Genomic DNA, 23,266 nt, shown 5'->3' with positions numbered 1-23,266 from the left:
CTCCTGATAAGTATCTGCCTGAACCTATTTGTGTCCTGCCCAGTAATCCTTGTGTTCCTGACATTATTTCTAAGGGATATTTCACCAGGGCCCCACGTAGTATAAATGCCATTTTACAGCACCTGTAAAGTGAATGGGATTCTGGCTAATCCCATCCACACATTGCAGAAACATACTCGCCGCAGACATGCTGCAATTTAATTTTTTTTAACTTTTTTGTAAATTGCAGCATGTCAATTATACCTACAGAAACGCCGGTGTTTTCCCTATAGGTATAATTGAGGCAGAAAGTCTTTTTGTGAAAAATTGTAATGTGTTTCTGCCATGGTTTTTCTCACTGCGCTTGTTGGCTGAAAATCGCTACATGGGGCATTAACCTAAAAGTGGCTTTCTGGGTCTCAGATATTCATAGCATAGCCTTAGGATACATCATCAATATCAGATCGCTGGGAATCAGGCACCCCCATCAAGAAGTTATATGAATAGACCATGTAATTTTAACACACACATTGGCTTCGTCATTACCTACCAAGCAGAGCCATACATTGCATGGCAGCTGTGCTTGGTACTTAGCTGCAAACAGGTCATGTAACTGGGAGGAGGAAAGGGTTAACCTTCTTAGTATGCAACCCTAGGTGATGACCCATAAATGGGAACAGGTTAGAATCCCCTGAAATGATGTTGATTCAGTTTTTCATTCCTTTGTCACCATTTTCGCAATATGTGGAGTAACTGCTGGTATTGCAAAGTGACTTGTTGGGTTTCCATTGTAGGTGCAACATGAGGAGAGAGCATTGGTTGCACCATGGGAGAAGTTCTGGGAGATTTCCCTTGGTATGATCCCACATGCTTGGGTCACACTGGGTAAAAGCACGTTGTAGAAAAGAGTGTCCTTTGTGCCTTTCCAGGCAGTTCATACCCAGATTGGTTTGGTCGGACTGTTTTGTCTTGCGAAGCAACTTCTACATCGCAAGGAATCGGAGGCCTAAACGTAAATGTGCAAGAGAGTGTCACCTGTGTGCAGGGTGTGATGTTGTTATAAGTATGTTCTGTATGTTCTGTTCTGCTTACTTATTCTGCTTTGTCTGCCTAGCAACAGTGAGGTAGTAATGGAGGAGGAGCTGAGCTTAGGGGGAGGAGTTGTTAGACAGGGAGCCATGATGGAGCATGGAATAAAGGGTTCTGATCTACAAGAGTAACCATCTCATAGTGGACTTATTCCAGAAGACCTGCATCCTCACTACAACACTACACAGGGCCGTCACCAGGAATTTTGGGGCCCCATACACCCTAAGTGACTAAACCCCCCCCCCCCCCCCCCGCCATTTTAACACTACTTTATTTTGTGACATACCAATTATGTATTACCTCCCAACTTTTGAAGAGTAGAAAGAGGGAGAAAATGTGCTGACTCCACCCATTCTCATTCATTTTCATGTGTTCCCACACAGTATAATCCTCCTAGTCACCTGTAAATTATATGCCTCCCCTCCATCTCTCCCCCAGTTTCATATACACCCTTCCTCTGCCCCCAGTTTCATGTCCCCCTCTCCATCTCTGTCCCCAGTTTCATGCTGTTCTCCCCCTTTCAACTGCCCACAGTTTCATGTCCCCCCATCTCTGCCCCAGTGTCATGCCGTTCCCCCCCTCATCTGCCCCAGTGCCATGTCATTCCCCCCTTCATCTCCCCCAGTGTCATGCCATTCCCCCCCTTCATCTGCCCCAGTGTCCATGCCATTCTCTCCCCACCCCCTTCATCTGCCCCAGTGTCATGCCATTCTCCCACTTCATCTGCCCCAGTGTAATGCCATTCTCCCCCCCCTTCATCTGCCCCAGTGTCATGCCATTCTCCCACTTCATCTGCCCCAGTGTCATGCCATTCTCCCCCCCTTCATCTGCCCCAGTGTCATGCCATTCTCCCCCCCTTCATCTGCCCCAGTGTCATGCCATTCTCCCACTTCATCTGCCCCAGTGTAATGCCATTCTCCTCCCCCTCATCTGCCCCAGTGTAATGCCATTCTCCCCACTTCATCTGCCCCAGTGTAATGCCATTCTCCCCCCCTCATTTGCCCCAGTGTCATGCCATTCCCTTCCCACCCCCTTCATCTTCCACAGTGTCATGCCGTTCCCCCCCTCCCCTTCATTTGCCCCAGTTTCATGGGCCCCCTTCATTATGTTATGTTACACAAAACAAACACTTATTTACACTCATCCTTCCTTCGCTCCCTCGCCGCTCCTCTCACTCCACTGACAGGTGTAAGCGCGATGTGACGTCATCACATTGCGCCTACACACGCGCTCCTGCTTTAATCGCCTGTGTATTCAACTCAGCTGAAAGCGGGACAGGCTATATTACAGTGACGCCGGCCCAGGGCACAGTTGCTGCTGCGGGCGCCAGGGGGCCGGCCAAAACCGGGCCGGCCAAAACCGGGCCCCCCCCCCCCCCCATTTTTCAATTTGGCCGGGCCCCTGACGCCAGTAGCGGTAATACTGGCCTATCGGCGGCCCTGCCTGTGTGAACAGCAGCAATACCCACTAAGCTCATGTGAACGAACCAAAACATATTTAAAGGGGTATTCCCATGAACATATCATTAAAAGTGAAACATTTTTTTCAAATATAAGCAGTTAAAAATTTTGAGAGTTTTATAGATTTTCTTAAACCATCTTCGTTGTGACAATCTGTTGTCTTGATCACGACCACAAATGCAGAAACTTTCTATGGTCTGGGACTTGTCAAAAACCCAGCCATGATTTCCTTATTGTAGCTGGGATATCAGACAGGGACCCAACATGTATGAGAAGATATCCCGGCCACAATAAGGAAATTATAGCAGATTCTCTGACCTTAGAAAGTTCCTGCATTCATGGTCGTATCCACTGGCAACCGATCAAGACAACAAGACGGTGACCACAAGATATTTAGAGAATCTTTAAAACTCTGCAAATTGTTTAATTACTTATATTTGCAAAAATATTTAACTTTAAATTATCTACAAATTTAAAAATGGTTATGTTCGTGGGAATACCCCTTTAAGAGTAGTTATGGTGTTATCAGTAGTTAGCTGGTGCCCTCTAGTGGACGGCGCCAACTTTCAGAACACAAGTCATGTTCTCATCTGAAGTTTTATGTTTCCGTTTCATTACTGCAGGGGCTTCATCGTCGAGAACCGTGCCAAGAATGAGAAGGTAGCTAAATGCAGAGCTGTAGTCCTAACCAAAAAGAAAGATGGGGGAGTGTGAAGGTCGAAAGCGATGTCACAGTCTGGTGCCCTTAACACAACTCTAGACATGTTCATCCAATTTGAACAGTATATGGCTGGTCCCCCTTCTAGAAGCCAGTGGGATGAGATTGCCTCTAGATATTCTATATCTATATACAGTAGAGTTCTGATGACTTGACATTACAGGCCCAAAGCACTGCTCTAAGAAATAAGAAGGGACTAGAATCTCTCAGTAGTGCAGCCTCAGGCTTTGAGCGTCTAACATTAAAGGGGTTGTCCAGGCAGGAGATCTCTTCCTGAGGCCGCTGATTGGCCACAGCGGTCAGGTGACAGTTGAGTCCAGCTTCAGCGGAAGGGATCCATGACGTGACAGCCGGTGAGCATGTTCCCTTTCAGACGACACTGGAGCACCGAGGACAGGAGAGTAAGATTTTTCTTTTTTCTACCTCCCCGGCCTATATTAAAAACATTTTTTTTTCCTGGAAAACCTCTTTCAGTGATTGTAAAAAATTTTAGAATTTAGAATGGGCATGAGAGACTTACGAGAAGTAATTATTTTTTTTTAATTAAAATTAAGCTCCGCCTCCATCATCTATGGACGATAAAACAAAGTCTCTACTCCTACTGATGACACTGTTTGAGCAAGAGTAAGACTGACGTGATCTCATATTTCCTGTGTTTGTTCACAGAAGCTAAAAAGGTCCAAACACCCCCAGGGGAATTTTAGAGTGACCTTTACAATTAGCAAAAGGTGCACATTTATTATTGCATGAAGCAGGGGCAAAATCTGGCGATGGAAGAAGAAAATGAAAGCAAAACACCATATAACTTTATTTCTTACATAGTGGAAATCCCCCCTTAGAAGAACAAAGCTACTTCATGGCACTTTACTGTTCTGTTACCTTTATGCAGCTCGTATGCATGGGAGGGAGAGGGGGGGGGGGAGACTTTATTAAAGGGGTTCTCCCTGGAGTCTGTGTACACTTCTCTCTGGAGTTTTTAGGTGCTTGCCTGGTTACATACCCTGGGTTATGTGATCAGAACCTGAGTAACCCCAAATGCTCCCTCCTCTCATGTGTGCACCACTGGATTTCTCCATGGTGGGACTATAAAAGGATCTTATCTCATCTTATCTTGGGCTGGCTCTAATATTATAATTATTTACAGTATTAGAACCCATAGTACAGCCAAGTGATGGTTCCGATGATGTGACCAGAGGTCAAAATAAGCCCCAAAACCTTAGGTTTGGTGCCTAAAACCCTGTGAGAAAGTGAGTATACATAGACTCCCTGGAAAACCTCTTTATCATGGGGTATGCAAGGCCCAAGGAATAGAGGTCAGCGCCACAAGTATTTGGTCAACAGCTACTAAGGGTTGTGAGAAGGTGACAGGCAGAGTGCTGGAGTCCCGCTATATCAGCCCCAGATTCCTGACCTATGTGTGGTCCAGGGCGGGTGTGAAATACGTTTCAGCCCTAGGTGTGGGTCATAGGCTCGTTATCCTATCCTGTGTGTTTGGATGTTTGTTCCTCAATCTCGCAAAAACAGCTGAACAGATTTGGATGAAATTTGGTACATAAATAGATTGTAACCTCGATTAAAACATAGGCTACTTTTTATCCCGGTAAATGACATGGCTTCACGACTAATATGAATTTATGTTCACATACTATATTAAATTGCTCCTGGCCACAGCTTATCTCAGGTTCTGATAAAGCCAGGCCTGTTATCTCTCTGTGTAAATACACAGCTAACCCTCAGTGGATTTGGAACACACATTTGCATATATCTGATCTGCTCCAGGCAACATGCTGACAGACTGGATGGGAAAACACCTTGAATCCAAATTGGCAGTTTGCTACTTTTAAACATGCCGGAAAAAGAGAAAATCTAGTTTTTTTTGCAAAATTCTAAAACAACGGCAGCAATGAAGGTAGCCAGAAGTCAACAGAGTTCTCCTCAAGCGGAGCTGAGGGGGATCACCGGCACCAACAATACGCTCCTTATATGGCGGCCCAGCGAGCTGCTGAGATGCCGGAACAATCACGGGCACAGTATGAGGAACAACTTTAGCGGCAGGCCAGCTTGACAGCTGCCAAAATGAGGGAGCAGGCGGATTATCAATGCTAAGAACACGCTCATTATATAGCTTCCCAGCGAGCTGCTGAGATGCCAAAACAATCACGGGCAAAGCACGAGGAACACGTTCAGCAGCAGGACAGCTTAACAGCTGCCGAAATGCTGGAGCAGGCAAACCACGGAAGGCAGCAATTTGCTGAATATTGGCGGATCATCGAAGCCAACAACACTCAGACGAAGTTGCAGGCAGAGGCTAGTTAGGCCATAAAAGGCTGCAGAGTCTGCACTTCAGGACAGATCCTGGGAGGAGAGGAAGTGCCTGGGTCTGACACTAAGAGACTTGTGATACGGTACAGTGTTTGTTTTAGTTGATTTATGTGGCTGGTAGTAAGCCACATGTACAGTTAGTATTTTCTGTTCAGTTAGCGCTCAAACGAGCAGGATTTTGTTTGATGTTATTTTGCCTGAAGTAAAGGCTATATTTTATTTTGCAAATTTTTTTGCCTGAAGTAAAGCGTTATTTATTTTGCAGTTTTTCCTTAAATAAAGCGCTTTGCTGCAAGATTTGTGTCCCTGTCTCTGACTGTTTGGGTCCGCACCTCTGCTTCTACCAAGCTACCTTCCCCACAGGGCGTATAAAAGTCATCACATGGGGACACCCTCAGTAAGTGAATTGTTAGTTCACCGCATGTAGTAAAGGTTATGAATCAAGAACAGGGATGTTTAGGACTACCACACAGCCTAGTAATAATTGGATAGGCACTGTATATAGATTATTTTTCTGCGGTATACAGTGATAATGGCATTACATAGTATTATTTTTTAGGTAACTATATGGATGTGTCATTTGTGTATAACATAGATGAGGGACCAACAGAAAGTACACAAGGGAGGATCCTACATACATTGGGTGTTGTAGTCACAGCAGGACAACCACAGATCACGGCTAGATAATAGTACAACTACTTTGTGGCCGTCATTTAAAAGAATCAGACGTCGGCCTTTTTCCCGGCAGGAAACATTTCAACATGAACCACATGATAATTTACGAGGGAAATTTGCTGCTTAGTCAGTGAGTGACATGAGCGATAACACAAGGTGATATATTAACTATACACTAAACTTCCTCATAAACCGGGGTAACTAAGGAACAGATCTGCTTAGGCAGTACCTACATGTATCATATGCCACATGGTCTTGTTTTTGTATTAATGACAGTAGTCGCCACTGGGTGGCAGCACAAAAAGAGGAGTTCTTGGAATTTTAATGGACATATTTCCAGTTAAGCCATTTACTGTTAGGTCTAAATGCTCTTTATATGAAAGCTTGATGGCCCCTAAATTATATCTTTACTGATACTTATTGGGGTATACCCATCATGGACATTTGACACCTCTTGTCCACATAGACTGAGAGATGCCACCTACACCCAGAAGAGGGGTTCCCCCAACCCTATCTTGACTGGTACTGTAGTTAATGGAGAGATGGCTGTAGATGTGCAATGGAACCCCAAAGAGTCAAGCACACTTGCTCCATTTACAGTGGTCACCATTGGAACAGGATGATTTAGGAGCTACAGTATATGTGTGGGTATGATGAATATCGCAACCTTAAACAAGAGTGTGGTACTCAAAACTACCGATACAAAAAGTACAGAACCTGAGGTGAACCATCAGAAGACTGCAGCCCTTTGAAAATCGCTGATCAGTGGGTGTGCTGGGCATTGGACCCCATGATTTAAAACTGATGGCATTGAGGGATTTGTAAAGACACAGGTATAAAATTTAACTAACTCAGAAAACCCATTTAATAAAATGTTAACAGCTAAAGAGGTTTCCTTGTCCAAAGCTACAAATGGATATGAGTTAGTACATAGTGCCATACAAATGTGTTACATGGTCACCCCAAGACCTCCAGATTTTTGCATCTGCTCCCCACTTTGGCCAATAAAGAAGGGTCCTGAAAAGAGATGAGCGAACAGTAAAATGTTCGATATTCGTTTCGAGTAGCCCCTCAATATTCGACTACTCGAATTGAATATCGAATACTATTATAGTCTATGGGGGGAAAATGCTCGTTTCAGGGGTAGGCAACATTCGATTAAATAGAACTTACTAAGTCCACGAGTGAGGGTCGGGCTGGATTCTCCAAGAAGTCTTCTCCGTGCAGCGTCCCCGCGGCATCTTCCGGCTCTGAATTCACTCTGCCAGGCACCGGGCCTGGGCAGAGCCGACTGCGCATGTCAGCACTACAAGAAAATGGCCACTTACAGTCAAAGCGGCCATTTTCTTGTAGCGCGGGCATGTGCAGTCGGCTCTGCCCAGGCACGATGCGTGGCAGAGTGAATTCAGAGCCGGAAGACGCCACGGGGAAGCTGCACAGAGAAGACTTCTAAAGGTAGGAGAAGAACCAGTGTTGATTGGCTGACTGTAAAGCATTCGGCCAATCAATGCTGGTTCTGCATCAAATTTTTCCATTCGAATATCGAGTGGTATTCGATCGAGTACGAGTATTTTGAATACCGTAGTATTCGATCGAATATCTACTCGATCGAATACTACTCGCTCATCTCTAGTCCTGAACTGTCCACCCTCATAACATCCAAATATCCCAATGATTTGTATGGTCAGGGGTTTGAAGGACAAGCTGTGTTGCCCACGGCCATTGTCTTGCTCATATTACCGAATTTTACGGTTGTGATGTTGTTCTATTTCTATAAATGACAATTTGGAAAAATTTCAAAATTTCACAAAAAAAAAAAAAGAAAAAGAAAAAAAAACAAACACGGCGACTCCAGCCTCACATCAGTATACATGCCAGACACAAATCACAACTTCCCGCATAATAGAACATAAAACAGGTTTCGCAAACCGTGAGTCATAATTCTGGTTAACCATAGTGGTTATGTGCGACTACTGGCGGCCACTATGACTTGGCAAATGAGACTGGATTTTACACAGGACAAAAGTGAGAAGGGGGAAAATAAAGTGTGAAATAGTAGCTAGAAAAACTTTTATATGACTGGAGTTACTAAACATAGCACAGTTATAAATGTATGCATCTCTGTATATTACTACAATATAACTGGACAGGACCCAAAACAAAAATCATTATCAAGCAAGTCTATGAGAAAAATGCTAAAATTACAGTGAAGACTGACACATGCGAAGACGTGTAGCAGGAAAGAACAATGTCACGTGACTCGCTGTGGATATCACCTGGCATCAAAATAAGCACCAATGATTGAAAAAAAATGACTTTTAGGTAACTATACCACTTGTGGCCACTAGGTGGAGATCCAGACCACATCCAGTTTTTTCTCCCAATTAGTAACAGCAGCCTGTACAATGCAACAAAGGGGTACAACACAGCCGCTACAGTACAGACGCACACGACAGACAGGAATTTTGCAATCAATCACAAAAACAAATTTTCATCTGAGCCTTAAAAAGGGATTTTCTTTTTGCAGAATATCTTGAAGAATTCAGCAAATTTCTAATATATTTCCTAATTCCTAGTCATTATCAAGATCTGGGCTTGCCATTTGTGAATGGTTACACTTGAGCTTACATTACAGGCGTACCGCACCACAGCTGAGGGTTTGCTGCAATTGCATCCTTTGTGATACTTTGCTGCAGTGTATCAGGAGATGTAAACTGTATCAGCCTGGAACCCAGGGCCTTTATGTAACAGAAGAGAACTAAAAGTTCAAAGACCCCTTCAAAGCTCTCTTTTAATCCTCTATACCATGCAGCGAGGACTGTCTGCACAGTGACTGGGATGTGCCAGACAAGAATTCTGCTTCCTTTTACTCTGCTCCAAAACCAACAATTGTCCAGGACAGGGAGAATCAGTCAGGGGACATCAGCAGTCGCCGCCAGGATTATTAGTCTATTAGTCTTTATAAACCCCATATGAATGCAAATCTTGGCTGGTTTGGGAAAGCGGGGCCGATGACAATTTGGGCAAACTTGATCTAAGTCATATGCAACTCTAACATCCAAGGGACTATATATACCTGGAGCCATTCTTGGTGGTATAGGCTGGTATATGAAAAGGCTTTTAATATCTGACTTTTTACGGTGACAGATGTTTGATAAATCTCCTCTACTGACACTGAACTGCTAGACCTGGTATTGGGAAAGCATTACAGCCCAAGTGTAGCCCTGAGACTATGGAGACCATGACTACTGTGACTGCCTACAGCGACACACAGTCTTAAACCCGTCTCAATCAAAGTGAAGAGTAAGATCCAGTAAAGTGACCTGCTGCGACTAGTAGAGAGGCTACCACACAGAGACTGGAGCCTGTACAGACCCATGGCCAAACTGTACTAACAACAGATCGTGGGGTCATCAAGGTATCAGACTGGCGCAGTAACACCACCTGAGGGACCTGCTGCTACGGAGAGTAGGAGATACACTGTATGAGACGGCCGACACACACACTCGCTTGCTAAGAAGCTGGATTATTACATACAATGAATGGGTTTGGTCATGTGCCTTTACCTAAAGAGAAATAGCCAAGAGCTTTGACTCTGTAAAAGTTTGTGACCACCAAGTCGGTGCCCTCACTGAGAGGCCATTGGTCACTGGAAAGCTAGATTCCTCTTGTAAGATTCTTGTTACCTCTAAGGCTACGTTCACATCTGCGTTGGAAGTCTCTGTTCAGTCTCTGGTGCATATCAGTCAGAAATTGCCAGACGAAAAAGTCCTAGAGCCCAACTTATTCATCCAGTGATTGCAGTTAAAAGAATAGACATCTGAGGACTCCAAAACAGTCAATGTGATCTGTCGGAATCTGGCTGGATCCATATCTGGGTTGGAGTGTATATTCTGCAGAAAATAAAAGTATTGCAAGGAGGACTTGTCTCTCCCACCAGTTTCAGGATAAAACTGGCAGAAACCCAAATGGACACCACGGGTTTCCACGAGTTACCACTATTTAAGCGGACAGGGTCTCAGGCTTTCAGGTCCCCATGCACACCCGAACGATGAAGACCCCAAACGATGAAGACCCCAAACGATGAAGACCCCAAACGATCAAGACCCCAAACGATCAAGACCCAAACGATCAAGACCCAAACGATCAAGACCCAAACGATCAAGACCCAAACGATCAAGACCCAAACGATCAAGACCCAAACGATCAAGACCCAAACGATCAAGACCCAAACGATCAAGACCCAAACGATCAAGACCCAAACGATCAAGACCCAAACGATCAAGACCCAAACGATCAAGACCCAAACGATCAAGACCCAAACGATCAAGACCCAAACGATCAAGACCCAAACAATCAAGACCCAAACGATCAAGACCCCAAATGATAAAGACACCAAACACTAGTCTGAATCTAGCATCAGTCATGGCAGACCAGAAGAACCAAGCGTATGCTCGTAGCTTCTTGTAAAACTATTTGCAACTATCAGTCTTGTTCTCTTGACTTGAGCAAATCATAAGTTTCCGTTAATCTGCTGTGTCCACCAAAGTTTTTGCGCCATCCTCAAGTGGTTCCCCAACATATACTGCTCATAGGGCCAACAATACCAGGGAAGACTGATCCCGTAACACACATATACATATTGCTGTATCTAATGATTGAGACTGACATCAGCTCTCTTCTGGCAAGTCTCCTTTAACATATAAATCCACAGCTTCTTGGCCATAGGATTTAAGAGAATAAAATAAATAAATACACCTCTGATTTATGATCTACTTGGAACAAAAAGAACCCACTACAACAATTCCAGGAAACCAAAGCACAATAAATAGTGAATCTCGCTGTGAAATCCTGCTGATAACGTTTACGAAACTATAAGAGACCCAGAGGAAGTATGCGACAGTCTGGCGGCACCTCTTACAGTCTTCAATGAGACCAATGGCAGGAGACCGGTTATTAATAGAAGAGAATCATTTGTTCTGCTGCAGTTATAAAAATATCTCTAATCTGTGTTGATGACTCTGAATAGAGCACAACACATGTACCCAACCCCCGCCACGAAGTGAGTGTCCGAACACAGAAAAGACAGTCATCATGAATCTTGAACCTTATATGTCTACCATGGCTCCAAGAAAACGTCGCGACTTATCTCCTGAGAAAATAACTTGTATCGAAAAGTTTCACCTTGTAAGTGTCTCAAACGTGGCCAAATCTCTAAAACTATAGTCAGACTCCTACCATTAATGGCACCTTTACTGTGTATGGACCTGGAACGAACACTGGTGACACTTTGTCCCACCTTGTCCACCATGGCTAAAAACTGGCAATAATGGATGCTTTTTGACGCGGATTCTGGCTGAGATTCTCAGGTGTCTGGACCAAGCCTTTTGCATTGCAAAGGTTGAAAACCACGAGCAAATACTCAGGAATAGAGATGAGCGAGTACTATTCGAAACAGCACACACCCATAGGAATGAATGGACGCAGCCAGCATGCAGGGGTTAAGTGGCAGGATGCCGGCCCCATCTGCGTGCCGGCCGCTTCCATTCATTGCTATGGGTGCGTGCTGTTTCGAATAGTACTCGCTCATCTCTACTCAGGAATACTTGTCATGTGTTTTTTCCCCCGCAGAGTTTGTATGGGATTTGTTGAAATCCCTTCCACCATACATGTACTGTACTGTTCCCTGGCCTAAGGAGACATTTAGAAGACCCTGAAAGTAAAATCCAGGATCTATGCTGTATTCGGATTACTTAGCCTGAAAAGTTTGCATTGCAGCAGAAAAATATGTTATATTTGTACAAAATACTCCGGCATGTATTGCACCTGCCAAGGCTTTTGTTGAGCAGAGGAAATTCAGAAATTCGATCTGTCATCGCCCATGACTGTGCACATTTCTGGAAGAATTAGAAATATTTGCTTGCTGAAAAAAATCCAAGTCACCATAAAAAAAAAAAAGCTGCCATGTATTATGAGCTTAGCAACAATGACAGTTGTCACCGCCTAAATGTCAAAGCATGCTAGGGGTTGTAGTCTCACGCCATCTGGAGGACGCTAAACTAGATACTACTCTCTTTCCAGCCACTGTGGAACTGTAAGTCTCAGCATTCCATTGAATGAGCCAATACAACCCAAAGCAGGAAAACGGATGAGATATACCAGCTCTTAATAGTTACTATAGGTTATTTTATAGGGGGGTTTCCACTCCCAATGTGTGTAACTGGTGAGTGAGACCCCTGCTTGGGGAACCTGCATAGATCTTGTCCATGGGCTAAGCCTGGTACTGCAGCTCAGACTATGCGGTGGAGACTCCAAAGCAGATGTGAACAGACTCTGCCTAAAATTGGCGGAGAGAAAAGTCCTGTAAAGGAGAACTTCTCTATCTGCTGTTTTTATACAGAAACCAATGGACACCTGGAGGACCCACTATAGTCTATGGGTAACCTCTTTTTAAGCAGACAGACTCTCCATCTTTCAGGTCTCTGTGCAGCCCCAAAGGATGGAGAGTCAAAGGCTAATGTGAACCTAGTTCCAGATACATTTACTTTAATGGGGCTCAGTCCTTACACAAGAGTGACATTATTTTTAGAAAAGTTTTTCAAATTCTTTGTAACCTCTTTGAATAGGCTTCCACATACATGTAAACTATATACCGTACATGGGCTAACGTTTATTCAGATTGGCTCTTATGCAATGGTCTGAAGATTGGAGACACCTCTGTTCCATTAGGGGACACTGACATTTTCTTGTGATCACAATAATGTCATGATTTTTCAAGTCGCCACTGTATTACCATTCCCAAATATATAGTTCCGCTAAACCCCATTATATTTTACAGGTAAACACGATCATTCCTGAACAGGGTGGCATTTAAAGCCTGCAGCCTGACTCAGACACTGGCAAGCGATTGACCTACTCCATAAAGCATCTCCCACGCTCTGCCAAGACTCATCCATCCTCAAACAGAAAAAAAAAACAGTTAACACTAAATTAGGAAAATGTTTCAAAATGTGCGACTCGGAAGACTGAACACGCAAAAAGAGGAGACTGTACTTCTACATCACAGCACAATCTCAATGTCTTCTCATTGCTGCAGAAACCGCTATTGGCAGAAGAATCCAAGGTCTTAAAGAACACCTCCTCCACCTAAGGAGTCGCACACTTTGTGTCACCTGCTAAATTTTTGTCGCTGGTGTAAAAAACAAAAAGTAACATCACTCAAACCCAGGCACTTAAGGGGGTATACCAAATAAATGGGAATATATATATATATATATATATATAGACAAACTAGAGGTTGATAGTGGGATTCCATGACCAAATTTTAAATGCTGTTATGTTTTCAGAAGCACCATAACCTCAATTCTCCACCAAATTTATCCCTATAACATGGGTTGCTGCAAATGGAATAACATCCCTGCATTGCCTCAAACAAAATTGAATGTGTTGTCCCAGGGAAGGTGAAAAGTGTCAGACGACTGGGATCAAGCATGAGAATGGTGGTCCCGAGCCACCATCTTTGAATGAATGCAGTCTGCCCTTCCGCCTTACTGTATGGGACTCCTGAACATAGCCATACACTGTATCTTTGGAATTCCCACAGATATGCACAACCGGCACTTCATTCAAATGGGGGAACTCAAGGCTTCTGTTCTTGTGATAGGTGGAGGTCCTAGTGGTGGTCCACCTGGTGATCAGACACTTGTATAGGATTATAAACCATGGATTGTGTCTAATATTGCAGCCCAGCTCCATTGAAGTGCGCTAAGCTGAATTTTTTAATTCTATAAACCCCTTTCAGTCGATCCTATGGGAATATCATAAGAGTAACTTGCTGGAATCCCTCTTGACCTTCTAGAGAAAGGATGAAACATTTGTGGCACGGAGTGTGTGGTTTCTAACCTTAGATAAACATGCTGGTTTACCCCCAACATACTGCGGGGAAGTGCAATTGGGAGTAATCCTATAAACAATGCAAAACCACATGTAAAAATAGAAGCGCTAATATGAGTCATGTGTTGGGTTTTGTGAACACATTCCACGTTCTGTAAATCTTTTCATACAGAGATTTGGATACCAATTAATATTATAGTGAACAAAACTGCATTTGTCACAGTCACCAGTGTGTGGATTTAAAGGGCTTTCTGGGCCAACTTTTTCTAAAGGATAAGAATGGCTTAAAAAAAAACGAAACAAAAGAAGTAATACTTCCCTTTTCCAATTCCCCACTGCTCCTGCGTTCCAATACTTCCCTCTAGTCTCGATTTTCTAGCCCTTCTTAACACAAGGACTCAGTTGTCATCCCAATGTGTCAAGAGGAACCAAAGAGACAAAAAATTTTGTGTACTTAAAAAAAAAAAAAAAAAAACACCAAAAAGATCAAAATCACATTTTGAAGCTCAACACCCTTTTCGCGATTTTCAGAAACACCAAAATACCCCAACGCCAGGGTTGTGATGTCAGAGTTGTTCTCTGTTTTGGATGGAGTTTAAAGTTATTATTTTGTTTTTTTATTATACAAATATTGATATTGAATCAATTGTATTGTATTGTGATCTACTCTCATAGGAATCCAATGAGTGGCTGTTTTTGCATGAATTAGAGGAGCTTTATTGCTTCTGTCTGACCATTTATGAAGGAGTCAGAGTTGGGCTGTGGAAAAGAAGAGTTGGAAGTTATCCTACAGACTCCGCAGTCCTGGCATAAACACTCCATGGGGTAAATTACTATAAAAACCTGCCTGGTTTATGGGACTACCCTACAAAAACTCTAGACTGTTTAGCCATACGATGGGGGTTGTAAGATACGGGGATAATGGACATCACCGCTTCCCCATCAGTTAACATTCATCTTTGCTCTCCAAGTTTTTGCACAGATTGGATTACAGCACCAGAGATATGGAAAAACTTAAAAATCTGTCTCAGCTTCAGAAGACATCTTACCAAGAAAACCTCCAACAGGATTTATGGCTTCATCTTCCAAGACGGCAGCTCTCCATGAGGAATACCAGGCTTATTAGAACCCTCTTTTATTTTCTAAGGGGCTAGTCCATTATCATGTGCCACATCGTGCAATAACTGCTGCCAGATGTTACATCACTATAGGCACAATGTCACTGGGCAGGGCAAAGGGTTAAGGACAAATATTTTTAGGCCTGGGGTACTTTGGGTTTATATGAATCTTCTCAAAAGTTGTAGTACACGGATGTTCCTTTAAGACACAGAAATGATCCTTAGATTTTATTGGCTCCCATGTAAAAACCAAAGAAAAAAAAACCCAAACAAACAAGTAGAGACTTTTTCAAACATCCAGGAGGCTCCTGCAAAACAGGGAGGCCTCCTGGAGTCCAGGAAGGGTGGGCAAGTCTCCCATGCAGGCCTAGTGGTATGCTTCCACATCCCCTTGGCTCATGGTTTTACTATAAGTAACATGTGCACTTTATGTGCCTGTCCTTGTTAAATAAAAAAGGGAATTACCAATGGGGAACGGCTTTGTACAGAATTCAAAAATTTTCTCACACCTGGTCTCCCTGTATAACAAGCAGGGACATATGGAAGTATATATACATCGGTACGTGTAAAATCCTAGCAGCTCTTTTTTATAGTTTGCACTTTTGAGCTTTGCAGCTGGCCCTTTATATTTAGTTGTGTACACGTGGACCACTAAGAAATGGTTTCTATATAGCTCTGGCTTCAGTTACCTTGTCTTCTTCTTCCCTCTGCAGACATTCCTGGGCTTTCCTCTGTAGCTCTTCCTGAACAGCGCGGGCATATTCAGAGTCTAACTCTTCTCTAGAGGCACAAAAACAAGACCAGTCATTGAAAGGCAATACATAGTAGACATTTTCATATCATATTCACCTTCCAAAGGATATATTATGATTGGCCACATCCCTTTCAACAGAGGCAACTTATGCAAATATCACTTTACAACTGGGTGTACAATTCTAGAAGACAAGGCTGTGACATAAATCCAAAAGTTTACCAATTCATTCTGTCCAAGGTGTTGTCATCCAATTCCAGATGGAATCCAACTCCTATTCACTCTATTCATACCCCAGATCTCCAATTGCATGATACTGTGTGCAGATTTGCTCTTACATAGTTCTTTGGATTCTCAAAGTTTCACCTAATGAGGCAATGTCAATGGTCCCATATGCTAGTAGCTCTGCAAGACCAACTGGATCCTCTTGCACATGGTCAACAAAGTGATTTGTTTTGTGAAGATGAGCCAGTATGGCTGGGTTCACAACTGTGCTGAAGTCTCTGTCATACAAGCAATGGAGTCGTCAGACACTGTTAGTGTCCTCTATTTTAGCATTCAATTTGTCCGTTGTTCTGGTCCTTAGACAGACCAGAACAGATACCCTGACACTAGAGTCAACCCAGTGTAAAAAAAAACCCAAAAAACAATGCACTAGAGAGAGACAAATTGTCACTAGTACTAGGACAGATTCTCTTCCAGTACACCCACATTAGCACAATAGGTCCTGCACACCCACATTAGCTCCTGCACAGCCACATTAGCTCCTGCACAGCCACATTAGCTCCTGCACAGCCACATTGGGTCCTGCACACCCACATTAGGGTAGTGTACTGGAAGAGAATCAAAACACCAGGGGGTGGACATGGCAATATTAAGACAAGAGAATTTCCAAAAAAAAAAAAAAAAAAAAGATCGATCTCTTTTTAATTTGGGTGAACTAACAAATATTTAATATATTGCATTGGGAAAAAATACGTTAGCTCAAATGTTACAATTTTATTTGGTGTGCAAATCTCTCTCTTACAAAGGAACCCAATTCTGGAGGATGCATCGCTCAGCTTACACACAGGTCCATCCAGCGCTATCAAACATCCTGCATCAAGTTACTCGAGAGGATGCCTGAACAACCCCTATAAGGTAGTAGCCAATTTTATGATCTTATCAGGAGTAGGCGGATGGGAAATCTTACTCCAAATATAGCAAAATATAAGGAGGCGTTAATAAAAATGGATAAATATGTGGCTACGTAAATGTATCAGGTATTTAACTAGTAATTTGGAACGATAATACTTAGACTGACATTATAGCTAGAAACACATGAAAACAGCACCATATATGACCGTAGGCCATGTCTGGTATTGCAACTTATCCCCGTTCACTTCAATACTGCAACACCAGGTAAAGTCCATGGGCGCAAAGCATGCTGCAAAGCCCAACAGTTCATCCACTCACAATTGCTTTTGTTGCTCCAGGCTGAACACTTTGCTTTGTTGATCTTCTTCATCCTGAAGCTTCTTGGCTATACGGATGTCCTTCTGGACCAGCTTATTCTTCCGCACGTTGGAGGCATAGTGTTGCTCAACTAAAGAGAAGAGGTAGACATGCATCACACCAGAACAAGGGTACTTAGGGTACCAAGAATAGGAACTCCCACAGGTGGAGTGCAACCGGTTTTAAAATTACAACCTGATCACAGAACTGGAAACATGAGCCTGGTTCTGTTGCTGGTAAAGCAGGAAGCCTTAGGCTTCCTGCCCTACTGCTTTCTGACTTGTAAAGCGCAGGCTGCAATTGTAAGTATTAGTGTACTAGTGTACCAGTCTCAGCCCTGCTCCAGGGACACTGCTAGAGCAGGACTGAGCCAAAGGGAGGAAGAGCATGGCCGAGATCAGACAGGTAAGTTAATATACACTAAATGGAGCACATTATACTGTATGAGGGCCACTGAATGGGGAACAGAGATGGGGGCCACTATATTGTTTGGGGATATTGAACTGTGTGGAACATAAAAGGGGAATATAAAGGGTATGTTCACATGGCGGTATCTAGTGTTGATTTTGAGATTGGATTCTGCGCCTTAATCAGCACTAATTCCGTCTTTATTCTGTCTCTTTGTTCGCAATGGGAGGAAGAGATTGAAGCAGGACACTGAAAAAAAAAATAAGCGTCCTGCTCAATCTTGCTGTGGCAGATTAACGTTACAGGAAGCCATGCTGTCTCAGAACAGCTGATCTGCAGAGGTCCCGGGTGTTGGACCCCTGCAAATGTAATACAGTAGGGCTATCCTAAGGATAGCTCATCAATATTAGAAGAAACGTAGAGAACTCATCTAATGTATGGAGAAATAATTTATACCAAAGGACAGGGAACACTCTGGGTGACCCGAGGCACTGTATGGGTCTCCAAAAGAGGACATTACTTTGTGCTAAAGAAAGTGCGGCTGAACAACCCCTGACCCTCAGAGAACCGGTTATAAATATAAATCCCACTGCTGGGAACCCCACAATCCAACTTATATTACTCAGAGTTTAGATCAGTCTTTCTCAAAGTGGGCGATAACGCCCCCTTGTGGGCGCTGGAGGCCTATAGGGGGGCAGTAAAGGGCACAGAGAAGATTGGGGGGCATTGAAGCGGTTTAGGGGGGCGATGGCTAATTTAAAGAGGTGGTATCATAACAATGATACTATCTATACTGCTTGTTAATGTGGATTTAAGACTTTTCCTAAATACATTGCTTCAGCAAAACTGCTTTGTTTGTCCACTATCTTACTTTATTCACTTCATTATGGACACTAGCACCTGGCCCCCTGCTCATTGCTGAGGGAGCCACATGACGTAGCTCCCTGCTGTGTGGGGGGAGAGGGGGGGCTGAGTGTACGGAGCCAGCCTGTGTCTGCACCACACATACACATCACATGTGGTGCAGACACAGGGGGGGTGGAATAAGTGCTGCTTTCTTATATAAAGCAGTCTAAATCCTACTGGGCTAAAGGACCTGGTCTCTCTGTTCACTAGGATAAAGCTTTATTATATAGAGCAGGCTGCTAGTGGGCAGAGGAGCCAGGTCCTTTAGGAAACTCCGTACAAGGTAAATCCAAGTCTACAGGATCTTTTGATGACATCACAGGCCCTTCAGTCATCCCATAGGATCATGCTATGTGGTGGGCGGAGCTACACGCTAATTTGCGGGCGGGGTTAATTTACGCGAGCAAACAGGAAGAAAGAAGATTTTTAGGCAGCTTAGAAGGCAGATCAAGCTTCATGAGGCTACCCCTTTAAAATTGTTTTTTTGCTTTTAACACAAACTTTGCAGATTTGCAAATCGGTTGAAGATTACCAAACGCGGTGACTTACGGCTGTTTTTGAGTAAATTCGAGCCTGATATTAACAAACTTGTTAAAAATCATCAAATTCATCCTTCACATTAGATTAGTTTTAAAATTGAAATGTTTGTTTTAATAACATGAATAAAAGTTTTCCTAATATTACAAAATGGTGTTTTACATTACCCTCATCAGAAAGTCTTATTTTTACATGACACACATAATTTAATTATTAACATAATGACTGCGATTGTGATTCTTAAGATGTAGTAAAGTAAAAAAATTTTGGGGGGGGGGCCCTAGAAAATAATTAATTCTCGAAGTGGGCGGTAGACAAAATAAGTTTGAGAACCTCTGGTTTAGATGAACTGCAGCCTTATGTGGAAAGCATCTCAGTATTATGCTTTACAGAAAATTAGTATGCGGACTATTATGTGTGTTGTATTATTTTGGCATAATATGGCAGTATTTTGTGGATTAAACCTATGTGAAAAACAAGTGAGGGGTCTACTTGAGTCTTAGGACAATACAATCTCTAAAATTTTCCATGACTTCAAAATGTGTATGACTATAGAATTTAACCATCTAACAGACAGGATCAACAAATTTGTACAAGAAATCTCATTTTAATACCGCACAATCAGGTTTTCATACAACTCACTTTCCTGTTCCTGCAAACAGTGAGCCAGTGCACCATCTTCAAGAACCGCAAAGTCCCGGCAAACTAAAACACAAGAAAAGGAAGAAGGGGGAAGAAAGGTGAGGTTACAAAATTAGGATTTTAAACATATGCAATAGACTTCAGATATCCAACTGTTCCAAGTGAGTATTTTTATAATCTGGATTAATCCAATACACAAACTGTTGAAAGTAACCGTACTATAGCAAAAATAACACAAGATAAATGTGACTGGTATACAATGTGTGTACCAAGGGTCAAGTGAATCATGATGGGGTCAGTTCCTGGCTTAAAAAGGTTTTCTAGGCATACTATACCACCCAATGCTGGGAGTTATACTAGAGACCACTGATCTAGATCTGCAGCTTTACTGTAACCAAACTATATAAAACAATCTTGTTGGACTACAAAAAAAAAAAAAAATCCATTTGGTTTCTATGGAGCAGTCCACGTAGCTGCAAGCAATGTTAGCGGCCTGTGCCCAAGAACAAGAACTAGAGAACAAAACCTAGAGATGGAGTCAGAATGAAAACAAACACCAAATGGCAAATAGCAGAACACGAACGGGAACGTTCCAAGTGTGTACAAACAATGGAGAAGATAAAGTACAAGACCATGTGATCTTCTGGTGAAGGGTTATTTATAGGACGCTGCGAAAGTCTGCACTTACTAGGTCTGTAGCCAAAGACAATGTATTAATATACAGCATTATAATATAGTAAGTATTAGCAAAGGGGAAGGTCCATTTTAGTTTCAAACTAGAACCAGTGGGGTGATCGACCAAACCTTGCAGATCCCGCAGCTAGCACCCTGCAAACTGAGGATTCTGCAGGGAAAAGCCATAGCCGACCAGGCATTTTGTACTGTAGCAGCTAAGGGTCATCCATGTAGTATAAGGAACGTTTGAGTCTGATATCAGAGGGGTAAAGCATATATACCGTACCCTAAAAGAACAAACTGTATGGCCAAGGTCCTTGAGGCTGAGGCCACACAAGACAGAAAAATAAAGCAGCTTTTCTGTTACTCTGCTACTGTTAATGTCCGTTTCTGCTATCCTATGACAGATGACAGCAACTGACATGAACATTAGCGTGAATGTCGCCAAGAAATATGGCTTAAGATTAGTGACAATGTGTGCCCCAGATTTCGCTGCCAGCATCAGCCATGGTCCTAGATCTTGTGCATTTCCAGAATGCCTGTCTACAGGTGCCCATACATATTACATATATGTAAGCTGAACCTTCCACGTTGAGGTCCTCCTGATAAGAATCCTGATCCTTTTGTTCACAGTAAGATAAGCCTGTCTGGCAGTGACTTTCTCCCTCTCCTTTTCAGGGGACTTGGGTGAGATACCTGTAGTTAGTTAGTAAATGTAGGTTACTGTGTACATGTGCAGGCTGAGATTCCTTCCTGATCTGGTCCTGCTCACAAGGATACAAGAGCGCTCCACTATGATAAGAAAGCCAGGCATGTGTTTCAGCAATACATGATCATGATGGGTATTTAGCCTCGCTCATACAATGGATCTGAAGCTTCATTACCTACACTCTGCTATAGAAGTAGAGCAAATTAAATAAACAGCATTGATGTGAACACAGCCTAACAGGACTCCAGAAGGATACATTTCATGTGCACTGATACATTGTTATAAACTATCAGTTTAGGGAAACTGTGGCGGTGCGGATTATACTGTATCTAACTGTATTCAACCCTCGGCTGTCAAGTCATGTTACATAAAACTAGGATAAAAAAAGAACCTTTAAGAAAATACAGTGTTGCTACAGGTAAAGCAACCCCTATACCCTAAAGTTCCCCCTATATTAATAGGAACTGATTCCTAAAGGCCCCATCCATTGGAGAATTCCATCAGAGCCATATAGATATGGTTTGGTTACATAGGTGAAGTTCCTCCGGAATCTCCCAAAAAGCTTGTTCTTACCAATTGATCACAATGGGGAAAACCGCCTACATAGAAGCATAAACATGAACATTTCCAAACCTGCTTTATCTTCTGATATGTGAAACCAGTAAAATCAGATTCTAGATGACAAATCCCGCACAGGTTCCCCATCTGCTCTTACACTGGAAATAGATCGAGGTGGTTTTCACAGAATATATTGTGTCGACATGTTTAGATATGTATCTGGCACGCCTCGAAAGTTATCAGTGTGTACAGGGAATCCGATTAATAAGCATACATGTGTCCTTTCACTGCACAGGCCTAATACTTCATACATATAGGAGACACAACAAAAGGAAACAATATGGTGTCGTCACCCAGCTGTCCATAGATCCTGAATAATACAAAGCTAGATTTAGAATGATAAAGAAAGGTTTTTCAGAACTTAAAGAAATCATCTGGGATTAGAGGGCAAAAAAAAAGTAAAAGTGTGCCACTCTCGTATTATAGGTTGTGCCTGGTATTGCAACTTAGACCCATTCAAATAGAAGCTTCAATACCTTATATAAAGCCAAGAGTGGTGTCATTTCTGTAAGATACTGTGAACACTTTCTAATTCCTTTGAACCTCTTGATGGTCTATCCCAGGGGTAGGGAACGTACGGCTCTCCAGCTGTTGCAAAACTACAACTCCCAGCATGCATACTTGCTCTGCTGTTCTTGGAACTCCCATGAAAGTGAATGGAGCATGCTGGGAGTTGTAGTTTCACAGCAGCTGGAGAGCCGAAGGTTCCCTACCCTTGGTCTATCCTAAGATCTGGCAGACCCTTGGGATCATCGGCGATCAGCACAAGCAGCCGTGGTGTTAGGAAACCATGCCACTTGATTGCGCAAATCTAGACAAACCTGACCCCTGAAAACATTTAGGTTTATACAAACCCAACTAAATCCATCTGGGATTGAAATGCCCCAATTATGGGTTATACACACCTGTGATTATATGGCAATGACAAACATTTGTAATGTGCTTTCCTCACGGAGGGTCAAAGCGCAGGGAGGGTTGTGGAGTAGGGGAACTTAGTTTGTACCATACAGGTGATCATTCCCAACATCCCCAGGGGTGAGCTATTTGCACAGGAAGCCAATTTACCTATTAGTATATTTTTGGCATAGGAGGAAGAAACTGGAGTACCTGGGGGAAAAACACAGAAACATGGGGAGAACATACAAACTCAACACGCCAGTTTTCACTGTAGTACTGGTATTCAGTTCAGGATCCAGAATGAATAGTGCTTTTGTTTGTTTTTAGTGCACCTGTGATCCCAATTCCATGTATTCTACCTATATGTAAATGAAC

The 23,266-nt window shown here is 42.9% G+C and overlaps 1 protein-coding gene across 2 annotated transcripts in view; it reads right to left on the bottom strand.

Moving 5' to 3' along the window:
• LOC142210576 (uncharacterized) overlaps window positions 1-23,266 on the bottom strand; it is a 68,543-nt gene that overhangs the window by 24,851 nt on the left and 20,426 nt on the right. For both annotated transcript variants that reach the window (XM_075279836.1, XM_075279837.1), the window contains exons 3-5: window positions 19,993-20,055; window positions 17,461-17,590; window positions 15,944-16,034 (exon numbers count right to left, since the gene is read on the bottom strand). In XM_075279836.1, the coding sequence (XP_075135937.1) occupies window positions 15,944-16,034; window positions 17,461-17,590; window positions 19,993-20,055 (284 nt within the window). The remainder of the gene's footprint in view (window positions 1-15,943; window positions 16,035-17,460; window positions 17,591-19,992; window positions 20,056-23,266) is intronic.

This window comes from Leptodactylus fuscus, chromosome 6 (assembly GCF_031893055.1).
Source record: "Leptodactylus fuscus isolate aLepFus1 chromosome 6, aLepFus1.hap2, whole genome shotgun sequence".
Lineage (NCBI taxonomy): Eukaryota > Metazoa > Chordata > Amphibia > Anura > Leptodactylidae > Leptodactylus > Leptodactylus fuscus.
The sequence above is the reverse complement of the archived record's forward strand: the minus strand, read 5'-3'. Positions and strand labels throughout refer to the sequence as shown.